This window comes from Podarcis pityusensis (genome assembly GCF_964106645.2).
Source record: "Podarcis pityusensis genome assembly, chromosome: 5".
In the NCBI taxonomy this organism is placed as follows: Eukaryota; Metazoa; Chordata; class Lepidosauria; order Squamata; family Lacertidae; genus Podarcis; species Podarcis pityusensis.
The window spans coordinates 71,427,636-71,453,156 of NC_138032.1; the positions used below are offsets into that span (position 1 = coordinate 71,427,636).

The 25,521-nt window shown below is 43.8% G+C and overlaps 1 protein-coding gene across 20 annotated transcripts in view; it reads left to right on the forward strand.

Annotated features, from left to right (window-relative positions):
• The window catches only part of LOC308476837 (uncharacterized protein), a gene marked incomplete at its 5' end in the record, with an annotated part of 36,023 nt that extends 14,136 nt beyond the window's left edge, over positions 1 to 21,887 (forward strand). For 17 of the 20 annotated variants that reach the window (XR_013986113.1, XR_013986114.1, XR_013986115.1 and 14 more), the window contains 4 exons: positions 1,132 to 1,232; positions 6,308 to 6,512; positions 8,367 to 9,895; positions 12,054 to 12,098. Coding sequence is in view for 7 of the 20 variants with exons in the window: in XM_081004800.1 (XP_080860926.1) it covers positions 1,132 to 1,232; positions 6,308 to 6,382 (176 nt within the window). Of the gene's footprint in view, positions 1 to 1,131; positions 1,233 to 1,708; positions 1,806 to 6,307; positions 6,513 to 8,366; positions 9,896 to 12,053; positions 12,099 to 21,857 lie in introns of those variants that run through there. The other 3 variants (XM_081004803.1, XM_081004804.1, XM_081004802.1) reach the window with 2 other exon arrangements.
• Between the last annotated feature and the right edge of the window lie 3,634 nt (positions 21,888 to 25,521).

Sequence of the window (25,521 nt, forward strand, 5' to 3'; positions counted from 1 at the left end):
ATTTGTAATCTGGGGAACCGGGTTCGCGTCTCCACTCCTCCACATGCAGCTGCTGGGTGACCTTGGGCTAGTCACACTTCTTTGAAGTCTCTCAGCCCCACTCATCTCACAGGGTGTTTGTTGTGGGGGAGGAAGGGAAAGGAGACTGTTAGCCGCTTTGAGACTCCTTCGGGTAGTGATAAAGCGGGATATCAAATCAGCTTCTTTTTTTTTCTTTTTTTTAAATATTTATTGGGGTTTACAATAAAATTGAACATAATAAACAGTATAACAAATATCTTAACATAATTTCACATTTTCTTTAGACTTCCTCACATCTCCCGCTCCCACTTTCATCATTATAACTTTTTACCAGCAATTTATTATCTTATTTGCATTCTTATATCTCATTTATGTATTTATAATCTTATAATTCTCAAAAGAGTTTATATTTTCTCAGTCTCACTTATTATCTTAAATCATCTAGGTTAGTGGTGCTCAATTATTTATGATCTAGCATCCTGCTTAACATTCACTCAAATTACAATGCTTTTGTAAATAATTCTTAAATTTCTTCCAATCCTCCTCCATCTTCTCTTCTCCCAGGTCACGAATTCTGCCAGTCATCTCGGCCAGTTCCATATAGTCTATCAGTTGCATCTGCCATTCTTCCAGTGTGGGTAGATCTTGAGTTTTCCAGTGCTTTGCGAGAAGTATCCTTGCTGCTGTTGTTGCAGGGATATCAAATCAGCTTCATCTAGCATGGCCAGTGTTTAGGAATGATGGGAGTCCAACAACCTCTGGAGGGTAGCAGTTGGCTACTCCTGCTATAAATAAATAAATATGGAAATGGGAGGGTTGACATAATGAAACTGAGCCCAGTGAGGATATATCCAACAGCCAAGGCACACCCACTAAGCTCAAAACCTATGAGGAGCGTAGACAAATAGACCTAAGTGCAGATTATCCTACAGATAAGAGTTGGGATGAAGGGTTATTGTGGGGCGCCATCCCATGTTAGATATTATTTTTTTGAACTTGTAAGTTCATGCCATTATGTTTTACAAAAAGGTGGGAGATCTTATCTACATAAATTTTTTCCATTTCCTTTTCTTGGCTTAAATGCTCATTCTTTCCTTCACCTCTTTCCAGGTTGCTGTGGTTGGAGGTTGCTTTACAGCTACGGTACAAGTTGCACCAGAGAAGGGGCATGGGAATTGAAATCTGCTGTTTCTCCATCACGGAGTCCAGAGGTAAGCCCTGTGAAATGAACCCCCAGACATTATTTCTCAATAAGGTAATGTATTCCTCTGAGGGGCTCAGACAAAGAGCTCAATTTATGAACGCTCTGGAATTCCTAAAAATAAATATCCTGAAACCTTTGAAGGGAGGATTGCTTCTTATTTAGATTATATATGTTCATGAAAAGTCTGAAACAGAGATTTTTGCCTGCTATATATCCTCATTTTTAACACTTTAATGGACACGGCAGCCTTCTGGAGATATTTTGGTCTGCTGGGGCAGGACGTCATGGACATTTTTGTGTGTGAATTTGCATGTTGTAAAGCAGGGAATGCACATATTCTTAAGTGGCCTTCACTTCAGCCACCTTTCTGAGCCCAGGGGCACACTTCTGGTCCCCTACATAAACGTAAAACCCTGAGTGAAAATGCTGAACTACTGTCTCGGAATAACACAAAGCATATACTGGAATGTTGTATATTGACAGAAGTGACTTGCATCACACTGCCTTGGACTTTTGCCAGACTAGACCAGCCCAGAAGGAGAAACTGCACTCTCCCTGCTGTCCATCACAGACAACCCTGGTAAGGCCAGCTTCTGCATACCGAGACGCCAACTGCACATGGCATCAGTAGACATCCATGATTGATCTGCTGGCGTTTCCTTCATTGTACATTGCCGCTTTGGAGAGTTGCAAATGTGATTGCAGTAGTGGTGCTGTGGCAAGGGATCATTAACCCTTTCCTCAAGGCTTCCCACTTCCCGCGCATCGTTCGCACCTCAGCAGAACACTAGTAACAGAAGCAGACAATTGGCAGCACACATCCTTGCAGGAGTTTGAAATGCTGACCTCCTTATCCTGTTACAGTCCTTTGAGCTATGAACTATGACTGTGGCTAAGGAACAAATTTGTATATTGCCTTTCATCCGCAGATTTCAGGGCAGCTCACAACAAACCAATAATCCCCCCCACTTCCTCCAACATATTTAAAAGTCAATCAGCCAAAGTCCTGATTAAAGAGGAACATTTTTGCCTCTCTTTCTCTCTATCTGTCTGTATCCCTGGACCCGGAGATTAAAAAGAAAACATTAGGCTGAGTCTTTTTTCTGAATGGTTGGCAACCCTCAATGCATGCAGAGGCCTGGAGCCCTTCTGAATTAGTGTGGGTGAAGGAGAATAAGGGCAGCAAAGTCTTAGCTTTGCTGCTTGTCCAAATGTCAGCCTTCATCCTCCATTTTTTAAAAAATCAGCCCGCAGCTGCTTTGAAGCCCACAAAATCAAGACTTCAACAAGCAAGTCTTTTATAAGTTTATCTGTCTCCTACACAAATTCAGGTCTGACCTGCATTACTTAATCTAGCAAAATATTCCACAGTCCCCTGCTTTCCTGTATGCGACTATGCGGTAATGCAAAACATCTGTGGAAAGGGAGGAAAAGCAGAGATGCCTACAAGGCACATGAAGCGGGGGAAGAAGAAGAAGAAGAAAAAGTGGGGGAAGGAGCAGCTTTTTGCTACTTGGAGCAATTTGGCAGGAAGTCCAGTTGGGATTTTGGTAACTGATTCTTCAGGACTGCAGGAAGGACATAGCCAGAGAAAGCATTTCAGGGACCTGCTTGTAAAATAAGAGAAATGAATAAAAACACAGCAGAAGTAATAAAGCAGGAGAAGTGACAAGATGGAAATCAGACAAAACAAAGCTGGGGGTCATAAGTTTTGGCTTGGGATTGAAAAGCACACAGCAGCCACTGCTGAGATCTTCCCCCCAAGCATGAGAAGCATAGGGTGAAGCAAAAGCCGCCTTTCTTCTCACTAAGAATTGCCTTCTTATAGGAAGTGGAAACACCAGGTAAAAAAGATGGAGTGAATGATCTTAAGTGGAGCCCTCTTTCTGAAGATTGGTGGGCAGATCCTATCGCGTATGCTCTGCTGAAGAAAACAGGAGGGCACCTCTCAGTGCGTTTGTGAAATAGTGGCCAAGCCAGCTTGCACATTGCATCTGATCTGGCTGCTTATTTTTCTCTTGTCTTCAGCGCACATGCGGAGTATCCTTATGAGAACTATGTGACATGTGGACTGGAATTCGCTGTCAGGCCCTCCTCATGTTCAACAAGCTTCAGTTGAATCATGTATACAAAATAATAACAACAAGCCACACAACACTTTCTTTGTCTTGCTGCACTAGCATTACTGAGTAATGGCACCCAGGGTAGCAGCAATGCCGTCTCAGATCTTAATGGCTATCAGCTCTGAACTCTATGGGATGAAGTAAGATGGTTGCATTTAGGGATGCGTTCTGAGGTACAGAAAATCTGCCCCCATCCTAGACAGGACACCCAAGCTAGGCTGCTGGAACTGTCTTGCAATATTCAGTCTTCTTTTATTGGTAATAACCTTCTGCCACCTGAAATGTTGGCAGGACTAACTCCACTCTAGAGTAAACATACCAAATGTTTCTTCTACTAGAGATGCTAACTTCTCTCTTTTGCTTTCTTATAAAGCACATTTTAAATGTTATTTATTTAAGAACTTTTATAGACTGCTATGAAACGTCTCTAACATAACACCATGCAAAATCTTTTCTTGAAAAATACAGACCCCAATCAATCAAAAGTTTATTGGCCAAAGGCCATAACAATTTCACCATTATAATTTGCCACACTGCAAATCATAACCTACAGCATACGGCAATTACATAAAACAAGGGATCAGTGATTTGAAGAAAGGGCGTCAGCCTTCATAAATATTATCTGCTAGTTCTAACCTAGCTTAACTTCTGTTAGATCAGGCATAGGCAAACTCGGCCCTCCAGATGTTTTGGGACTACAATTCCCATCATCCCTGACCACCGGTCCTGTTAGCTAGGGATGATGTAGTCCCAAAACATCTGGAGGGCCAAGTTTGCCTATGCCTGCGTTAGACCTCTGGATCTCTTGTGCAACTTATTGCAATACTGTCTCTCTCTCTCTCTTTCTAATCTTACTTGAAGCCATAAATAAATAATAATAATAATAATAATAATAATAATTTATTATTTATACCCCGCCCATCTGGCTGGGCCTTCCCAGCCACTCTGGGCGGCTTCCAAAAGAATATTAAAATACTGTGATACATCAAACATTAAAAGCTTCCCTAAACAGGGCTGCCTTCAGATGTCTTCTAAAAGTCTGGTAGTTGTTGTTCTCTTTGACATCTGGAGGGAGGGCGTTCCACAGGGCGGGTCCCACTACCAAGAAGGCCCTCTGCCTGGTTCCCTGTAACTTGGCTTCTCGCAGTGAGGGAACCGCCAGAAGGCCCTTGGTGCTGGACCTCAGTGTCCGGGTAGAACAATGGGGGTGGAGACGTTCCTTCAGGTATACTGGACCGAGGCCGTTTAGGGCTTTAAAGGTCAGCACCAACACTTTGAATTGTGCTCAGAAACGTACTGGGAGCCAATGTAGGTCTTTCAAGACTGGTGTTATATGGTCTCGGCGGCCGCTCCCAGTCACCAGTCTGGCTGCCGCATTCTGGATTAGTTGTAGTTTCCGGGTCACCTTCAAAGGTAGCCCCACGTAGAGCGCATTGCAGTAGTCCAAGCGGGAGATAACCAGAGCATGCACCACTCTGGCGAGGCAGTCCGCAGGCAGATAGGGTCTCAGCCTGCGTACCAGATGGAGCTGGTACACAGCTGCCCTGGACACGGATTTAACCTGTGCCTCCATGGACAGCTGTGAGTCCAAAATGACTCCCAGGCTGCGCACCTGGTCCTTCAGGGGCACAGTTACCCCATTCAGGACCAGGGAATCCTCCACACCTGCCCGCCTCCTGTCCCCAAGAAAGAGAAGAGAAGAAGAAGAGTTTTGGATTTGATATCCCGCCTTTCACTCCCTTTAAGGAGTCTCAAAGCGGCTAACAATCTCCTTTCCCTTCCTCCCCCACAACAAACACTCTGTGAGGTGAGTTGGGCTGAGAGACTTCAAAGAAGTATGACTGGCCCAAGGTCACCCAGCAGCTGCAGGTGGAGGAGCGGAGACGCGAACCCGGTTTCCCAGATTACGAGACTACCGCTCTTAACCACTACACCACACTGGCTCTCAGTACAAGAAACAGTACTTCTGTCTTGTCAGGATTCAATCTCAATCTGTTAGCCGCCATCCATCCTCCAACCGCCTCCAGACACTCACACAGGACCGTCACCGCCTTCACTGGTTCTGATTTGAAAGAGAGGTAGAGCTGGGTATCATCCGCATACTGATGAACACCCAGCCCAAACCCCCTGATGATCTCTCCCAGTGGCTGCATGTAGATGTTGAAAAGCATGGGGGAGAGGACAGAACCCTGAGGCACCCCACAAGTGAGAGCCCAGGGGTCTGAACACTCATCCCCCACCACCACTTTCTGAACACGGCCCAGGAGGAAGGAGCGGAACCACTGTATGACATTGCCCCCAGCTCCCAGCCCCTCAAGACGGTCCAGAAGGATGTTATGGTCGATGGTATCAAACGCCGCTGAGAGATCCAGCAGAACTAGGAAACAGCTCTCACCTTTGTCCCTAGCCCGCCGGAGATCATCAACCAGTGCGACCAAGGCAGTTTCAGTCCCGTGATGAGGCCTGAATCCCGACTGGAAGGGATCCAAATGGTCCGCTTCTTCCAGGCGTGCCTGGAGTTGTTCAGCAACCACTCGCTCAATCACCTTGCCCAAGAATGGAAGATTTGAGACTGGGCGATAGTTGACCATCGTGGCAGCATCTAAAGATGGTTTTTTAAGAAACGGTTTAATAACCGCCTCTTTCAGCGGGTCTAGGAAGGTTCCCTCATGGAGGGAAGCATTCACCACCCCACGAAGCCCATCGCCCAGCCCTTCCCGGCTAGCTTTTATAAGCCAGGATGTGCAAGGATCAAGGAGACAGGTGGTTGGTTTCACTCGTCCAAGCAGCCTGTCCACATCCTCGGAGGTAACAGATTGGAATTGATCCCACGCAATTTGACTAGACAGGACTCTAGCACTCTCCCGCCCTGGCCCTGCATAATTACCGTATTTGCCACTTTCCGCTAATGGTCTGAAATGAGCACACCTCCTATCGATTTGTCATTTTCTTTCCCCAGACTTTCACACAGAGCTTGAAGCTCAGTGGACATAAAGAAACAAGCTGGAAGAGAAAGGAAGGAACTTCAAAATGAAATTCTATAATAAAGCGAAACAGTAACAGAGCCCATTGTGTTCAAGGGATGTCATTCATTTATATGGCGTCTCCATCTCCCCGCCCAACCCCCAACTCCGGAAATGATGATAATATCAAGACAGATCCAAGTAAAGATGTTTCTGCTGTTATAAGAATTCTGAGGTCTCAAATATAGAATAAATATTCATAAATGCACACACATCTAAATATATAAACCATGTGTTTGAAATAGTACAGGAAAGCAATCCTGAAGCCATTTTGACTCTTTCAATGACTTCAAATATTCCACTGCAGTAAGGGAGGCAAATGGCAAAAGCCTTCTTTTCGCTTACAAATCCTGACTTCAGGGCACATTTGTGTATGAATAGGGTGAGCCTGTGACCTGGATTCAGGAACTAAAGTATTAACCATCACAAAAGAATAGCCAGGCTACCCAGGTAATGCAATCAGGATCTTAGCGGATCAAGAGTCCCATGGGGAGTTGAGCAGCAAAAGCCAAACCCAAAAGACCAAAAGTAGCTCCATGTTCAGAAGTGAGCCATAGCTCCACTTTCCCTAATCCAAAAACCTAATAAAAGGTGACTTTGCCACCATTACTCCTGGTTAACAAAAATATTAGTAGAGTCCTTAGGCGCCGTTGGTACCAGTGGAATCCCAGCAGCTTTACAGACTTTTAGACGGCAGACGACAAGCATTAGCTGAAGTCCTTGATCTTTCATGTTTCCATCCAGCAAAGGATATTTCCAGAAGTAACGTATATTAGCATACAGTTTCCTAACAATGTCCCTTTTAAGATCTGCCTTGTTTTATAAATAATTTAAAACTCACTTGCCACTCAGAATTGCATCACAGGTTTTAATTAGGGGGAAGAACGCCTTGTTTTACATAGAGAACTTCCCATCCAGGGACTAAAAAGAGGGCAGGGGAATCCAAATGCCAAAGACAACCTGATGACAAGCAATTCAAAGGCACATCAGTGTATATTAAGTGCCTGGAAATGAAGGTAAACACCATGTACTGAGATTCTGCATCTCTTGGGAGTTGCCTCCCATATCTTTCTGGCGCCTAACCATCTTAGCTATGCAGGACCAATAACCAGCTAAGGAGCCCCGGTGCTTTTGTTTAAACCTCATAAATGTGGTGCTGGTGAAAGATGTTTGATTAAATGCAGCCACATGCGAGAGATGGAAGTCTTCACTGCTCAGTGCTCAAGGAGCAAGATTTCACTCTTCTGTACATTGCCTGCAAGAGTGTCATGGCATCAATCTACCGGGGATTGTCCATACAGGGTAGGCCAAGTACCGTATCCTGTTAGTCAGTCAGTTTCATGACTTCTCTCTTTGAAATTGCTAACCAGTTGTGGTTTGGGAGATGTGGTCACCTGTTTGCTCTCAGGATGTGGGATAATGCAACCAATGAGTTTGACATTAGATCATCAAACAACTGTTAGAGACTAACTCTTGCCACCTGTTGGGCTTTGGGTCATGTGCTGTCTTTAATGCTCCCTAGATTAAACTAGCTGGTTCTGAGTCTGCAAGAGTTAATGCTTATATTGTATAATACACCCTTTTGAGGCTAGGAAAGCAACTATGGCTGGGGCGGGGGGAACCAGTTTTCCCCAGTTTGAAACTTGCAAATTTTGTAATTCCTTTTCGAAGTATGACATCAGATTCTGAATGCAGTGTTCAATTTTCTGTCAATTTCTGCGGCATTCATAGAAAAGGAGAGACATCAGTAGTATACATCTGTGTACAGCATTACCTCTATGACTAGCAGGCTTTATAAGAGAATCAAAATATTTAGGTCAAGTCATACACTTCTAGCATTAGGAAACAAAGATCAGATGCACATTCTACCACATGTGATGGATGTGCAAGATAACAAAAGCATTCTGAGAAATGATTTATAATGAGTTGGGGGGGGGAATGTTTAAAATAACATTTGTAAAAAAAAACCAGAGGCTTTTTTATTTGGAATTTTAGGTGCAAAGATACCAAAGGAGCAGAAACAATTATTTATGTATGCAATGACAGTAGCGCGGATGCTACTGGCCCAGAGATGAAAAGAAGACAAAGTCCCGACCAGAGATGAATGGTTGATGAAGATGATGGACTATGCCGAAATGGCGAAACTGACTAGGAAAATCAGAAACCAGGAAGAGGAGAACTTCAAGAAGGAATGGGAAAAATTTATAATGTAAACAGCTAAAAACTTTGGCAGGATTTGAGTAATGCTTGTAATAAGGAAAAAAATAAGAGAAGCAATTGAAAAAAGATGACAATTGTAACCATGGAAGGACAGAGGGGAGTTGAAGGATTCAGGGAATACTAAGTGATGATGTTGATGTTTAACGTTGGAATTTTAATTTGCAATGTAAAACTTAAGAAAAAAGATTGGGGAAGGGGAGGAAACAGAGATCAGATTTTAATGTCTGAAAGGGAACTCTCTCCCAAATAATGAGTGTTGAGTGTCAAAGGCTCAGGGATATATCACATAGGATAAGAATGGTCATGGAAGCAAAGTTTCCCACTTCCTCCTTTCCCCACCCCCGACATCTATCCATGCACCCCCCAAGCCTGAATGGTAGGGATGGGGGCCCTCTTGAATAATGTGGGGTGTCTGAGGATTGCCGAGGAGAGAATGGATTATGGAACTTTCTTTCTGTGGTCTTCCTTAAGGCTGCAATCCTATCATCCCTGGGATGATTCAGAGACTGAGACCCAACTTTGTGAACTCCCTCCCTGTTGCTGTGGAAACCTCTGCAGCCCTTACCTTACTGATCTCAGTGCTCCAATGTTAGTAAAGGCAAAAAGGAGCATACCAGTGGCAGATCCTGGGGAAAAATGGATCCTTTATACTCATTGTTCTCCCAGGCCCACAACATGCTACCAAAGCCAGCCTTATGACTAGCACATGTCCCCCCCCCACACACACACATTGGAAACAAAGGGAATAAATCTCATGCTTTGGGTGCAGGGGGAGGAGGAGGCCTGAAGCTTCTTTTCTGTGAGCTTCCTTAAGTTACATTAAGATCCAAACCATAATCTCGAGGTATATGGTAGCCCCTTGAAATGACTACATACATACATCATATAATCACAAAATCATGCACAGAAGCAGACTTTGATGACCAAGTGCCTGTTCTGTGCAGCTGCTCACCACGCATGTTTTGCCCTCTTAGTGTAAAAGATGGGGGAAAGATGTGTCTGTTTGCTCATACATTCTAGTTGGAGTCATTTTGCTGCTCCGTAATGATGTGAGGAGTCAAAACTATTCTGGAAGGTTGCCTTGCTGCCGTTTGTTAGTTAGCTCAGCGAGAAAATACTCTCTGCAGCATGCAATGGTCTCTAGTAAAGAGATAGGGGTTCACATGGGCAGATCTGGTAACAGCAGACCTTACAAAACCAGAAGCAGCTTATCTGGTGGGGTGGAGCTGCAATGTTAGCATCCTGGCAGCTGTGTTGCTGCCACTTACTAGGACGGAGAGGGGAAAGCCCAAAGTGGCAGAGAGGTCGACTTCCGGGGTGGCGCCATCGGCAATGGCGGACTCCCTCTGAACAGGAGGGACTTAGCTCCGCGTGAAACGGGTCTTCTCCGCTACGGCGAAGCGGGGACCCTTTTAAAAATCACAGGCGGATGAAGCCTGTGACCATGGGACTCGGCGGGCACCTTTAGCGCCCCCCCAACTTGCAAAGGAACCCATTAATGGGCTCCGAAGTGAAGAGGGGGAAGTGGCGCGGTGCTGTGAGTCAACTGCTATTTCCGTGGAGCGAAGCCGCATAGCCGTTGCCGGAGAGCGCTGCCTTTTTCCTGGGACAATTTGGACTCTAAAATAAGCACCCGTGAGTACTTAAACTTTGAACAACTGGACCTTAAATAAGGACTTGCGAGCAGAAAGGAATTGGATTTAAAAATTTATTTTCAATTTGGTACTGAACGGGAAGGTCTAAACAGGAAGTCAGCCTTCCGTTCTTTTGTAGACAGAATAAAGCAAAGACAACGTAAACTAGAGCTTAGAAAATCGCCTTTAAAGGATTGGATTTCATCATTTAAAATTGTGGAACCCCCCTTCGACAGCAGGAGAAGAAGGGGGATCTTTTTTGGACTGTTTAAAGTGAGTTTAAAGTAAAGTAACTTTCCACCGTCCTGACCCTGGAGTGGGGTGTCAGGACTGACGTTTGAAGCTCATTGACCAGAGACAAACGTTTTTGACAGATAGCTAAAGAAGAGAAACATAGTGATTCCACTGTTTCCTTTCGCATTTTAAAGGAACAAATATTGACAAAATATCTCAAAAAGGAAAACTTTGTTGCAAGAACAAATAGAAGTTTTCCCCCTAGAGGGAGACTGTGAAACTGTAACTAATTCCAGGGAGCCGGCAGCTGTTATAGATTACAATCGTGGGAATAGACATTTGACCTTGCAGGACAATGTATTCAGAAGCTCTGTTGTGTGCTTTATATAAAACAAATGCCCTACTGGAACAGTTACATGAGAAGATGAATTTGATGGCGACTTCGACTAGAAATTTTGAACAGGCAGTGGGAAATTTTGAACAGACAGTGGGAAAATATGTGGAGCCCACCCAGGAATTAAATCAGGAGTGCGTCCTGACAGAACAGGCCCAACAGGAATATGAGCTTTCGGATTTGACAAATGAACTTGGAAAAAGCCAGATTTGGAAAGAAAAAGTTTGGTTTGGCTTGGAAATGGGGGGCTGGATTGACCCCCCTATGCTGGGATGTTTGGACTTTTCAAATCTGGCAATGGGCCGTGAGATGTTTGGGATTGTGGGGGCTCTTAATTTTGGAGGGTTTTTGAAACATGTTTTTAAACATCACATGGAATTTAGTGTTGAATATGGAAAAGGGGCTGATCTGTCGAGAAGGGTCAAAAATATTGCCAAGCTGGAGTTACCACGAGCAGGAGACAAGGGAAAATACAGTTACAAATATGAAGAAGAGCTGCGGAAGGGACATGGAAGAGACTTGAGGGCCTCGGATATAAGGTTGCCAGATTAATGCGCTAGATTGATGGGATAATAAGGACTGACAAAACCCGGGACCAGGAGGAAGGGACGCTGGATGAAGATTGGATCTGTTTGTATTTCTTTTCTTTTTTTTTTACTATTAGGACTGTTTTATAAAATTGATGAATGTTAAAAAAATGTTGGAATGAAACTACTCGGCTTTAGTAAAGATGCTTAAAGAATTATGAAAGAATATTATGGTTATGAGAAGTTGGTAAGGATAAGACTTAAGCTTTAAGTTTCAAGGTTTTTTTATAAAAAGATAAGATTAAAACAGTTTAAGGTAATGTAACGACAGAATATTATGAAATATGGAAAGGATTTGCTGGGATAATTAATAACTAGGATACAAAGAAAGGGAGGAGGTCAAAGAAAGAAGGTAATGACAGTTGAGGATCTGAGAATAATGAATTTGTTTTTAAATGTTTTTAAATGTTTGTCGTGTATTTTTGTTTTTTTCGGGGGGGTTTTTCTTATTTTGAATTTGTATTCGTATTGTTGGAAGTGGTTTGTTTCTCTCTTTGTTTACTTTGTTAACCATTTTTATTTTGTATTTTATTCTTTCTTTATTTTTATTTTGTAACGTTTTGAAAATCTCAATAAATATCTTATAAAAAAACAACAACAAAGTGGCAGAGAGGTCAAGACTGTGTAGTTGCACCGCCAGAGCCAATCCTGCTAGGAAAAAGCGTCTTGGTGGCACAAAATAGTGCATAATAAACCAGTAAGCAATAACTCTCTGGACTCTAGGCAAATTAAATAGCATTCAAAATGCATCTGACCCTATAGTATAGGGTTAGAAATCTGGCCACAAGAAATTTATTCTTGTAAGGGAATTCTTGTAAGGGAATATTTAAAGTAAATGGAGCAACTTCCTGCTGCCCATGCAACTAATTTGGTGGTTTGGCAATTTCACTGGATCCTCAGGTATTTGGTTTATTTATCAAGAAGTACTGAGCATTTGTCTATTGGTACTTTTCAGTAATGAAATTAATGTTGGACACATTTTCGTGTTTCCTACTTCCTGGTGGTTAAATCAGTTTTGCAGCTGGGAAAGACTAGCTTACAATCCCTTGTTTTGGAGCCCTCTCTCTTTGATAACCATCAACGTGGCATCAGCTTCCAATGGGCTGCCACTTTTCACGGTAAGCAGTTAGTGTGATGCTTCCCCACCTTAGTAGAGAGCCCTATATATATCAGGAGCTCAAATGCAATTCATGCTAATCTCTCAGGGACCATTCCATTTTTCCCTTTTGTCAATTTAATTAGCAAACTTAAGTGCAAGGCTGTCACTCATTTGTTGCAGAGGATCACACTACCAGGGACGGACTTTGGTAATATGGTGCCCTGAGCAAGGGCAAAATTTGGCACACAAACCCCTAAATATTTCCTATTTTCACAATGATTCCTTTTGGTACAGCTGTTGTTTTTAATGGATTTTCTCAGTTGGTACCTGTATAAATATAAGTTTTATTAGTGTTCTTTGTCTAGAAAAAGAGGTGTCAGAACTCACCATGAACACCTCCTTTATTCTCTTAAAATGGAAATAGCACCCACCTGAGAGGTGGCAGAACTGAGTTCTGGCAAGTTCTGGCTGGGGGAAAAACACCCTGGGTTTTATTAGTAGCAGTATTTGTATTTTGCGGCCCCTCAGCTTGGTGTCTTACACAGGAGGAACTGCTCACACTGCCCTAAATCCAGCGCTGGTTATTACATTTCCCCAGAACCTAAATGGCAATATTCTGTAACAAAAATGTCTTTTATGACCCCCCTGCAGTTAGTGCATCAATTGCAAATGTGATTGCTGCATCTTTTGTAGTTGCCCAAGCAGCACAGACCCTGCTTGAGAGTGCCCTATGATCAACGAATCAATATAAACACTTAGCTCTTTACGATTACTTATGTAGTGTGTTCGTATTCATATCACTTCACATACATTATCAATGTAAGTAACTGTAAGTAGTCCTTACAGTATTATTATCACCCTTTTCTAGATGTGAGGGTGTACTATAGGGCAGGGATGGGGAAACCTTTTCAGCCTAAGGGTCACATTTCCTTCTGGACAACCTCAGGGTGGCTGCATCAAATGCTGTAATCGAAAGCTGTTATACATAGAATCATAGAACTGTATGGGTCATCTAGTCCAACCCCTGCAATGCAGGAATATGAAGTGCAGGAATATGCCGCTGTCCCATATGGGGATCAAACCTGCAACCTTGGCATAATCAGCACCACACTCTAACCAACTGACCTATCCAGGCTAGTTCATTTAATGTAATGTGTAGTTTCGCCCTCCTTGTACCAGAATTCTTCCTGCTTGGGCTCATCACTGAGAAGCTGGATGCATTGAGAATTCATGACAGGATAGTTGTCCGTTACTTCCTATGCAGTAAACCTAAAGCCTTGTCTGTTGCCTCTACTGAAAGGACTAGGTGATGAGGCGTTGGCCAGGGAACAGCTGATGGATCTCATTGCAGACTGTGCACACTACCATAATGGATTGTGTAAGCAATGTCAGGGTATTATTTATATCCCTTTATTATGCCTTAAACTCCCATGGTGCCACTGGAGAGGAACAGGTGCAACGCTGACTGTGATCCAGTGGCCAAGAATGTTCCCTCTGCTCTGGGAGCCCAGGCGAGAGCTGATCAGAGAGGTACAAACCCAGCTATCTGAAATTAATCTGTAATGCTGGTGGGCTACAACAATAAACGCAAAAGTTTCACAGAGCTGTGGGGGCGGAATAACTCGACTGCGGCTCTCGGCAGCCTATGTGGCTAGGAAATCAGAGATACTCAACAGCAGGAATTCCAGAGCAAGTGCATAATCTGAGTTCGTTAATACAAGGCTCCACTCGTTATAGAACCAGAGGAGGACAACTGGAGTGGAACCCTTTAAATCAACCTTTAATGCCTAGCTCAAAGGCAGGAGAACAGGAGGGGAGGGGGGTTCTCCTGGGGCTTTGCTCTGTGCAGGCACCTGTGCTGAATAGGCAGGAACACATGGTAGAATCAATCCACCTGACACAGCTGCCCTATTGCTCTCTCCCTCAAGCATTAGAAGGATAATGCTGTGCTTAAAATGCCCAAACTACCTAACCCAGTATATATATTTTGAAACCGCATTGGCAATATGCAAATATATTAAAAAGGAGATTTATCTGTTCCATTCCTTGTGCTAATAATAACCAAGAATAGAGCTGCTTGGGGATTTTGATTGGTCCATATTTTTTAACCAAACTGAATTGATCTGCACTTCCTAGACTAATACACAAATCATAATGCAATTATCCTTTCATTTTCATGTTTCTCTGAATATCGCAATAGTTCAGGGCCCCAAAAAATGCACCAAGTGCTTACAAAACACTTTAGGTAAAAATGGATACGAAAAGGAGTATCTTATAATAAATGCATAGAAAAATGCCTCTATCGGGGTAAAATGCATTAAAAGTGTACATTTTGTGTGCGTGTTTTAAAAATTGATTTGTAGAGTGATGTGGAACTGCAGTAGAACAGTCTTAGAATTGTAGCGCTGGAAGGGAGCACTCATGTGTAGGTTTAATAATTTGCCTGGATCTCATATTAAATACAGCTTGCAGCTGTATCTCCGTGTGAATTTGACCCCAGATTTTGAATATCCAAACCACTGTCTGAGGTAAATCTATAATTTCTTCTACCTCTTTTTGCAGTTCCCAGGAGAAACCCTTCTTCTAAGCAAGAAGGTAACAAGACAACAGATGCCCTAGGAAGGCACCACACTTACATAAGGTTGAGCACTTGCATTTTACCTCTAAGTAACTGGGTATATATCTGTATCTGCTTAAATTCAGCAAAAGAAAAAAGGGGGGAAAGTTTGTAGTGATGTGGCACTGTAAAGCACAAGCAAAAGTTACTACATATCCAGCAAGGATATGAAATGATACTCCATTTATGGGCAATGAACTTCAAAACACAGGGTTTTCAGAAAGAAAATTCAGAGTCGCTCCTTTTCCTTACTCAGAAATCCTTGGAGCAGAAGCAATTAACATTTGCCAACAACCCCTGGAGTGGAACACCTCATAAATCTTCCCTTTGCAAAGCCAAGGCAGCACACGCCTCTGCTTTCACAAAGTTCACTGGGAAAGAAAGTGGGCATTGTTCAGTGGCCAGACTCAGGTGTGATTGGAGCATCCCATCTGGAGCATCTGTTCTTGAGTCTGAGCATGTCTATCTTCAGAGAGGCTTTAGGAGGAAAGAATTACCATAAGGAAAAGAAGGAAATTTTCCTCTTCCTCAGACCAGCACTTCTGGGTGCTATGTTCCTACAACATATTGTTTCCTAGAAATCTGTAAAAAAAAAAAGCAATGCCAAGGCTACAATTTTATGCACATTTACCTGGGACTAAGAGCCCAACTAGACAGGGTGTGAAAGACACATGACCAGATTTCATAACTAAACATAGGAGAATCAACCTAATTCACCGCATTTTTGCCTTAATCGGCATTAAAAAAAAATTCACATGAACATTCACATTTAAATTTAGGTAAGAAGGCATTTAAAATACACTTTCTCTCAAAATACGCATTTTAAAATGCATTTTTTGGTGTGTGCTGAGAAATGCACCAGAACGTTTGGAGATGTGCAAAATCCGATGGGAACATAGAGTCCAATCTGCACATGAGTCTCTAGGAGGTGTGGATCTGGTCAATTCATATCAAGATTCCAACACCTCACACATCCACACCCACAATTTACTTAAAGCCAGCCACCTATGACATATAATATGCACCAGCAAAAGAAGACATGGAAAGTAGTCAACTAGGACATTGCTCTGGACTCCCCCCACCTCTGGACTCCCCCTTGCCCCACACCATCCCCATCACAATCAGTGCAGTGCACTGCCAGGACATTACTGCATCCCCCACTCAAGAGCCCTGCCCCCTCCCGTCTACTCCTCTGTTTGCTAATTTAGATTTCTCTTGTACACGTTTCCTATAGTATTGTGAAATCTGATTCCAGTTGTGGGCACCCAAAGAGCACAGGCCTTCGCAGTTGCCACTACTGAGCGTGCCCCTTAGCACTTGAGCATGCTCAGTAGAATTCCATGGACAAAACCGGCAGGTATATGAGAAATGGTTTGCTGTGAAGCCAAGAAGAAATGTAGGGGATTCCAGAATGACTTCATTGAATCTGATCATGCACATGGGAGTCTATTCAGTTCTTAAAGTGTCTGTGAGGGTGACCAGTAGGGATGCCATCTCCCCCTCCCTCCCCAAAAGATATTGAATATCCTCAGCTTAACAGATTCTTGCAAGTACTGGCAGGCTTCGGGGAAATGATGAACTCTCATGCTGTAATTGGCCATTTGGCAGGGTGAGAAGTGTGGGAAGCAAGCAGTTCCTAGACAGCTAAGACTGAGCATAGTTTGCTTAGTAACGGTAGTGAGATCACCAGCACCAATGGCGAGCTCCACCCACCCACTTTTGGGGTGTAGGATTTAGACTGCTGATCTTGTGAAGGGCTGAAGGAATACAGGTTTGCTACAAAACCAGGGCACAATGGAAGTCTTGCATGCTAATCTTGTACGCTGCATACTTACTCAGAAGTCCAGCTGGCTGAGTCTGTCGACCCACTTCCAAGTAAATATGCCTATGGCTGTACCCTTCCTGTGTTTTCAGACCAGCATGCCTTGAGTCGGGAGAGAAATTCGGTTCAGCTGACATCTAAAAGCTAACCTACCAAATATGTGTTTTCCAAAATAAAATTGAAATTGAAACACACCCATCCTTCAAAATCCACACTTCTCCAACTTTTGCAGCACAGTTCTCCAGCCAAATCAGGTGTACATATTTGCAGGATGGCTTCTGTGCCTCTGGGACGCCCACTCAAATTGGGATGGTTGAAGGGTACGGAAATGTGCAAATTCATTCTTCATTATATGAGTGGGTGATGCAGGGCAAAATATCAAAGCAAGATACATTGCAGAGGTCTGCCATCTTTTCTATGGTCCTCAGTTGACCTGTTATAGTTTGAAACAGGGGCCCTTCACTGTAACCCAAGAGGCCTCTTTATTTTAAAGGACAACAAATGCTGTAGAAAATCCCAAGCCTTTATGTTGTTACCATCTGCTATGTCTGCTTCAGCCATTGTTTTGCAGTCCGATCTACAGTACAACAGTGCAAATTCAGAACTGCGCATACATCAAATCTGTCTTTTACAAACTCAAGGACAGCTTCCTGGATCTTGTATTGTTTTTCTTGCACACTGTTTCTGTGTTGCGCCTTCCAGTCCAGAAGTTGTATTTACAGTTTGTTGAGATACTAGGACAAACTAGTATTCACCTGAAACATTGTGTTGGCTTATCTCAGACACACACCAGGGTGCTGAGGGAAAATCCAGTGTCCATGTTTGTTCAGCGGTTAAAGCAGGTATTACCCTAAAGATGCAAGAGCTCTGCAAGTAGCAAGTGGGCATTTGGCTCCCTCTTCGTCCTCTCTACCATCAAACATAAGTTATTACATGACACAATGAACAGAGGATTCTGTGTCTTCCTGCCCCTACTTCATATAACAAGGCAAAGGAGAGAAGGGAATGCTCTCCATTCCAGCTGATCTTCAGAAGAACTGTACCTTTAAGAACTGGCTCCTAAGTTTGCTTTTTTCCTTCTTCCTCCTTATCCCCTTTTCCTTGTGTGTCATGTCTTTTAGACAGTAAGGCTTAGGGTAAATACAGCCTTACTACTTTCTTTTTAAAAATAAAACTGCTTCGGGAGCCTTTTTTAGATAAAGAACAGGGTAAGATGGTTTAAATGAACAGAAGTAAATAAATAGCTACAGCTGGCAGACGATGGGGAACTGAGGTTTGTTGTGATGTATCACGACATGTTCTGCTAAACATTACATGGGTGGAGGGGAACAGAAGCTAAACGTGTTGCCCCTATTTTTAGAAGCAGCCCTGCATTTATGGTAAAGCCAAGTAGTTTTATCCCATAACTGCTTATGAACACACAGGAGAGATTATCTGTTTTCCACTCAGTTGCCAATTTCCCTTTCGGATGTCCGTTTACTAAACAGCGAGGGGGAAAGAGATTCCTCAGAACACTTCGCTGAAGCCAGTCCTCAGAAGTGGAACCAAAAGTCATTTACTTTATGAATAAGTGAGCATTCATTCACTCCACCCTAAATATACCCCTCCTTGCCTTTCTCGTCCTCTCAGCAACACAGTTCCTTCTCTCCTTCTCTCAGCTCCTGTCCCTTCACTATTATTCCATTGTGCCACTGCTGCCATCACCCCCTCCCCTCCACCGTCACCTTCTCTCTCCAACCACTGCCAGGCATGCCTTTCTCCTTGAGATTCAACTGGGGGGAAGGTGGCGCTCTCTAAACCATGCCCTCGTGGACCACCTGGGAGAAGGAAAATAAGGTGGACCAGGAGACAGGTTGTGGTAGGAGGAGAGGAGGAGCATGGGGAAAGAAGGTTCTCCCTCCTTCCAAGGGCCTAACGTGCAGGGCCAGCCCAAGATGTTTTGGCACCTGAGGAGAACCACAAAATGGTGTCCACCCTGCTAGTGCCAAGAAGCTACTGTAGAGGCAGCATGGGGCAGTGGCTGAGAAGGCGACAGATCCGGTCTCAAAGGAACATGCTGCAGCCATCGCAGTGGTGGACAATGCATTCCTTGGAGGCCAGATCTGCTGCTCCTGTTGCCTGAGGTGGTTGCCTCTCCTTGCCTCATGGGTGGACCGGCCCTAATAACATGTCTATATGCAGAGCCTGGAGAGATGAATGCTGCCTACTCGTTCCCACAAAAGTCCTAGCAATTGACAGCCTCTTTCTATTGCCCCAATGTCCTGGTTCTGAGGTACTTGTGTGTCTTTGAGTCCTCAAGATGATGTGTGCACAGCACTTTTTTACTTCCTCCCATTCACTTCAGTAGGAGGTGAAGTGGTCAGGAGAGGGAAAAGTTAATTACAGCGCTGGAGTTGGGTGGGGCCTCTGCTTCCCTGGCAACCCATTTACTTTTGCTCCCCTAGGAGAATGGAGTTACGTTTTGTCACGCTGACAGACATTAGCTACTAATATTCCATATCACCATTAAGTCATTATTAAAATGAGGCCTGTACCCGCTGGAAAAGCTTTAGGAGACACTGGAATATATTTAGGAGAAGGCCTTGCCTAGAGGGATTATAGTCTTCTCCCTGGCAAGAAAGCCTTACAAATATGAGGTCAGTTTTGGCTTTAAAAACCAAAAATCTTTTTCCATTCCGTTTTCAGCACTCATTTGATGAAGTAAAGGACTGCAGCAATTAAACACGGAGGGACCGTTGGAGAGGTCTTAACCTCAGGTGGCAGCTGTTCTTATCACTTCTCAGCAGCCTGAACTTATTTCTCCGAGATGTTCTGCAGGCTTTCCCCACTGAATTGAGAATTACATTGCTTGGGTGTTAAGAGAAATAACGTGCTTTCAGTCACAAGCATGCCGAAGGTCTACTAAAGTGGAGAGAGGTTGAAATTGAAGAGCACCTGTAACCAGGAAATAGACTAATAGGGATGTTCCTTCTCTGGAGAGAGAGAGAGAGAGAGAGAGAGAGAGAGAGAGAGAGAGAGAGAGAGGCTACAGTTATCTGGGCATCAGGTTGGTTGGCTGACAGTGGGTGATAGTGACACCTGCTGGAAATATGGCCTCATTAGACAGTGGTAGCATCTTTCTTTGCTATTCAGAAAGAGTTCCACAGAAATGTTTAGCTGGATTCCTATATGAAGTTCTCACCATGTTAGTCTTTCATCCTGGTTTGTTTGCACAGAGCTATTTATCAAGCACTGTGATCTGTTTGTGGGGAGGTAATAAGGCATTTCGTCAAGCAAGTATCACCCCACACTTTCCGGCACATCTTCCTGTTCCTTTCCTTATCATAAAAAGTCCATTTGGGAGAGAGATGTGGGTTTGTCACACAAGAGCTCCAAATTCCGCTTTAATTGTGCACCCTGAATTGTATGGGATAACACTGAACCCCCACCTCAAAATGGCGGCAGTCTGTAGTGGCACACTATGTCTCCAGACTCTTCTGTTAGAGTGCCAAGGGGGGAATCTTTTAGATAACTTTTTTTAAAGAATGCTTGACCTATGCAAATGGCAGGGATTATGTATGTCAGAGATAACAGGGGATGATAGAGAAAGAGAGAGAGAGAGAGAGACAGGCAGACAGACAGACAGACAGACAGACAGACAGACAGAGGGATCGGCTGAATCTGTACATCAAGAGCAAGAAGGGATGCATTCTAGGCAAAGTGTGGTGTAGTGCTTAAGAGCGGTAGTCTCGTAATCTGGGGAACCGGGTTCGCGTCCCCGTTCCTCCACATGCAGCTGCTGGGTGACCTTGGGCTAGTCACACTTCTCTGAAGTCTCTCGGCCCCACTCACCTCACAGAGTGTTTGTTGTGGGGGAGGAAGGGAAAGGAGAATGTCAGCCGCTTTGAGACTCCTTAAAGGGAGTGAAAGGCGGGATATCAAATCCAAACTCTTCTTCTCTTCTTCAAATCTTCTCTAAGTGCAGAAGCGAAGGCCATGCCCCCTCCGCTTCCACAAAGTATGCACCAAAATGCACGCCAGTGAGAGGGGGGCATTCTGGTGGCTGCAGAAGAGGTGGGGCATGCTGAGCCCCATCGCTTGCACTTCCACCTCCTGAGTTGGGCACTTCATCCTGCCCCACAGGGTGCTGGTCTGCCACCTAAAATGCTTCCACCATCCGAATAATCTTCTCCTGCCCTGCCCTGAAGGTCTTGCACCCAGACTCATAATCCTATCTCCTTGTGAAACTTGAAACCTTCAAATTCAGTGCCCTGAGTCACCACCCAAGGCTTTTTCTTTCCAAACCTCGAAACCTTGCTTTGCCCCCAACTTATCAGCAAAACTCAAACTAGAATATCACCTTCTCCGGTGGAAGGATTCAGGCAACTTTTACAGCTGAGAGCCTGGCCCAGCACTATGTATATAACATCTGCTTTGAGGAGGGGAGACCTCCGTCCTGTGTGTCACCACAGCAGGGAAAATGCTTCTTTCCCCACTCTATGGCTCTCTGGGGGCCAGGAGGTCAGAAGGCTGGATCGAGATTTATGAGCTTCTCCCAGTAAAAGACTTCCCCAGATGAACTTTTTGCACTATTCTCTCCCCCTTATCCCTTCAGGTGAATGGGAAGATTTGAAGCAAAGGTAGGCGGGTCTGGCCGATACTGAAGAGCCCGTTTTTGACCTCTTGTTAACATGTTAAATTGACGCATGGGCAGGTGGCTCCTTGGCAAGTGAATAGCTCATTGTCTAGTCTTGGCCAGTTGCACAGTAAGAGCTTTTCCCCTTCTTCATTTGTTTGAGCCAGAGGAAATCTTTCTGTGTAGGAAGCCAGTAGCCACATTTATTTAAACTTGTCTCTGGCCTTACAGTAGTGCTGCACACTTCTTATTATTATTTTTTAGATACCTGGACATGCTGCAAGAAGAGAGCCGAGACCAAATTTACCTTGGATACTATGGGCAGAGCAATGTGTATGGAAAATTCTGCACCAAGGTAATACAAATCCTGTACTAGCAAAAGATGCATCCTGCATTTAGTATTATTGTTTGTTTTGCGTTTCCGTACTATTTTGCAAATTTTTAGCCTATTTCTGCTAGTGCAAGGGGGTGTACAATGAGTTCTGCAGGTACTGGATTTTATTCCACAACTGCAATGTTTCACCAGACAGTGCCCTACCTAGCCTACCATGATTTTCATGATATCAATATTCTGAGGAGCTAGATGGTCCACTGGCCTGATGCTATAGGTTTATCTTCCTAATGCTATATGTCAGGGAGGAAGATTCTAGCCTACCCTTCTCCCTGACATGCTGGTTTTCTTTTTTTTTAAAAAAAATAATTTTTATTAAGGTTTCAATCAATAATTGAACAACAAAGAAAGAAAAGAAAAACATAAAAAAGATACACAAATACACAATACAAATCTCAGAAAGAAAATAAAAAAAACACAAATAACAAGAATCAACAATTAAAAAAACCACATAACAATTAAAAACAATATCTCTTTTCCATTTCCATTTTTAAATTTACTTATTTTCTGGACTTCCTCATACCTCCCTCTTTTGTATTCCAATCCAAATTGTTTGTCCAGCAATTTCTTTTCCACTTTTTTAATCCCAATCTTTAATTTTAATATAATATTGCAATATATAACTTCAACTTCTTTAACCCTAATCTTTAATCTTAATATAATATAACATTAAAATTTTTCCTCTTAATTGTCAAATTTCCATTTCTTTAAACATCTTTAATCCTAATCTTTAGTCTTAGTCTATCATTAACCTTAACCTGTACAGCTGGAAACTGCTTATTTTAAGTCCAACATCACTCTAACATTCTTTAATTTTGCAATGTTTCTGAAGATAGTCTTTGAATTTCTTCCAATCTTCCTCCACCGACTCTTCTCCCTGGTCATGGATTCTACCAGTCATTTCCGCCAGTTCCATATAGTCCATAAGTTTCATCTGCCATTCCTCCAGCGTGGGAAGTTCTTGTGTCTTCCAATACTTTGCGATGAGTATTCTTGCTGCTGTTGTTGCATACATAAAGAAAGTTCTATCCTTTTTTAACACCATTTGGCCGACTATGCCCAGGAGAAAGGCCTCTGGTTTCTTAGGGAAGGTATACTTAAATACCTTTTTTAATTCATTATATATCATTTCCCAGAAAGCCTTAATCTTTGGGCACGTCCACCAAAGGTGAAAAAATGTACCTTCAGTTTCTTTACATTTCCAACATTTGTTATCGGGCAAGTGATAAATTTTTGCAAGCTTGACTGGGGTTATGTACCACCTGTATATCATTTTCATAATATTCTCTCTTAAGGCATTACATGCCGTAAATTTCATACCTGTGGTCCACAACTGTTCCCAGTCAGCAAACATAATGTTATGTCCAACGTCTTGTGCCCATTTAATCATAGCCGATTTTACCGTTTCATCCTGAGTATTCCATTTCAGCAGCAAGTTATACATTCTTGACAAATTCTTAGTTTTGGGTTCTAACAGTTCTGTTTCTAATTTTGATCTTTCCACCTGGAAGCCAATTTTCTTGTCCAATTTAAATGCCTCCATTATCTGATAATAATGAAGCCAGTCTCGCACTTTGTTTTTTAATTTTTCAAAACTCTGCAATTTCAGTCTATCTCCGTCTTGTTCCAAAATTTCCCAATATTTCGGCCATTTGACCTCCATATTGACCTTTTTCAAGGCTTTCGCTTCCATTGGTGACACTGACATGCTGGTTTTCTATGTGCAGTGATTTATTTCTTTTTCTGTATAGAGGAGCATTCAGTTCTGAGCACCTCCCTTGCACTCTGAAATGACACAGTGTAGAAACATGTCTGGTTTACCAGAGAGAGATCAATTAAATGAGAGAGTCTGTACCTGTGCCATGTGCTGCTACCTGATGCACCAAATAAGCGTCCACCCGGTTGGGATCTTGTATACATGCACACAGTGTATCATCTGGCAGGAAGTGGAAATCCCATACATTTCTTGCCCATTTGCACCTGAGCCAAGTCTAAATGCCAGTCCTAAAAATACAGCCTGGAAGCTGCAGCATGCTAACAACCTTCCTCGCTCCTGCCTCCCATCCATACACACTGCCTGCACCACCGGATTATTTTTGAATGAGGACACTTTCTTGAAAGTAACTTGAGGCTACACAGAAGCCATTCCCTTTTCTTTCATGTTCTTTGGTTGCTGTTGCTGTTGTTGCTTCATTCAAGCTGCAGCCCGACATTAAGAATGCGGAAGGAGGAGAAGGGAGAAGCAGTCTCTGTCTAGGATTACACTGCTGTGTTGCTTCTTCTTCCTTTTGCATTGCCCAGTTTGGTTTTGTATATAAGCCACATTTGTCCTTGGTTAAGTTCTGCTTCCTGCAGGCTCATCACTGAAACATGGAATTACTAATGTGTGAGGAGAAAAGGGCTTGGCAGTCCTCTGAATTATTAACTCTGGTGAAGAGCAGAAAGAATATAGGAAGGCTCAGAGAGCCAAACCCAGAAGCTACTAGTCCTATTTGAGTTCTATCTGCTCTGCCTTACATGGTTGGATGCAGTAATTCTTCTGAATACCAGTTGCTAGAAACCTCTGGAGGGCTCTTGGGCTCAGGCCCTGCCTGCTGGCTTCCCACACGCCTCTGGTTGGCCACTGTGAGAACAAGGTGCTTGGCTAGATGGGCCATTGGCCTGATCTACCAAGCTCTTCCTATGAACAGTGCTGTTTCTGTGTGCAGAACAGAAGGCAGACATATACAGTGCAATTAGCTGATCTGGAAGTGCCTTGTGCTCAGACCACAAGTAATTTGTTCCCTCCACAATTCTGAAAAAGTAAAATAGGCGCATAAATGTCTCCTTATACCCACAGCTTGTTGTTCTATGTCACGGGTGTCAAACACAAGGCCCGCGGGCCGAATCCGGCCCACCAGACCTCGTCATGTGGCCCGTGTAGCCGCCGCCGGCCTTCACCTTTTATTCTCGCTTTTTTTCTTTTCGACACAAGACAGTTTACATGGTGCGGCTCCCTACTCGCCTCCCCCCGTCGCTCTTAAGGACGTGGCTGCTGCTTCAAATGTCCCCGCGTCTCTCAACTTGCGCCTTCGTCGTCGGGGGCCGAAGTGAGGAGGTCAGCTGTGTTCTCTCTCCCGCTCACTGCTCAAAAAGAGCAAGCGGAAGGTCAGGTCTCTCCGTGCCGCGGAGGGGGAGTCTTTCTCCTCGGAGAAACTTTTTTATTCCAGCCTTGGATCTTCTCCGGGGATGCTGGATCCTCCCCGCCCGCCCCCCAAACTCCCCTTTTCTTCCAATCCTCAGCCACCTTGGAATCCCTCTTGGTGGGAGAGAAGCGTTTTTGGCTTCTGCAGAAGGTTTCCCTTGCTGCCGCCGCCACCAGCAGCAGCAGCGGCAGCCCCGTCTGTCTGAAACGGCCGCTGTTTGGTTTAATAACATGATTTTGTTATGTCTGTTCAGCTCCAGCCAAGTGGCTCCTTCTCTGCGAGCGGATCCATGTGCGTCCACGTTACATCGGGGGTTCCCACGGCCGCGCTACTCGTGTCTCCCCCTCCGCCC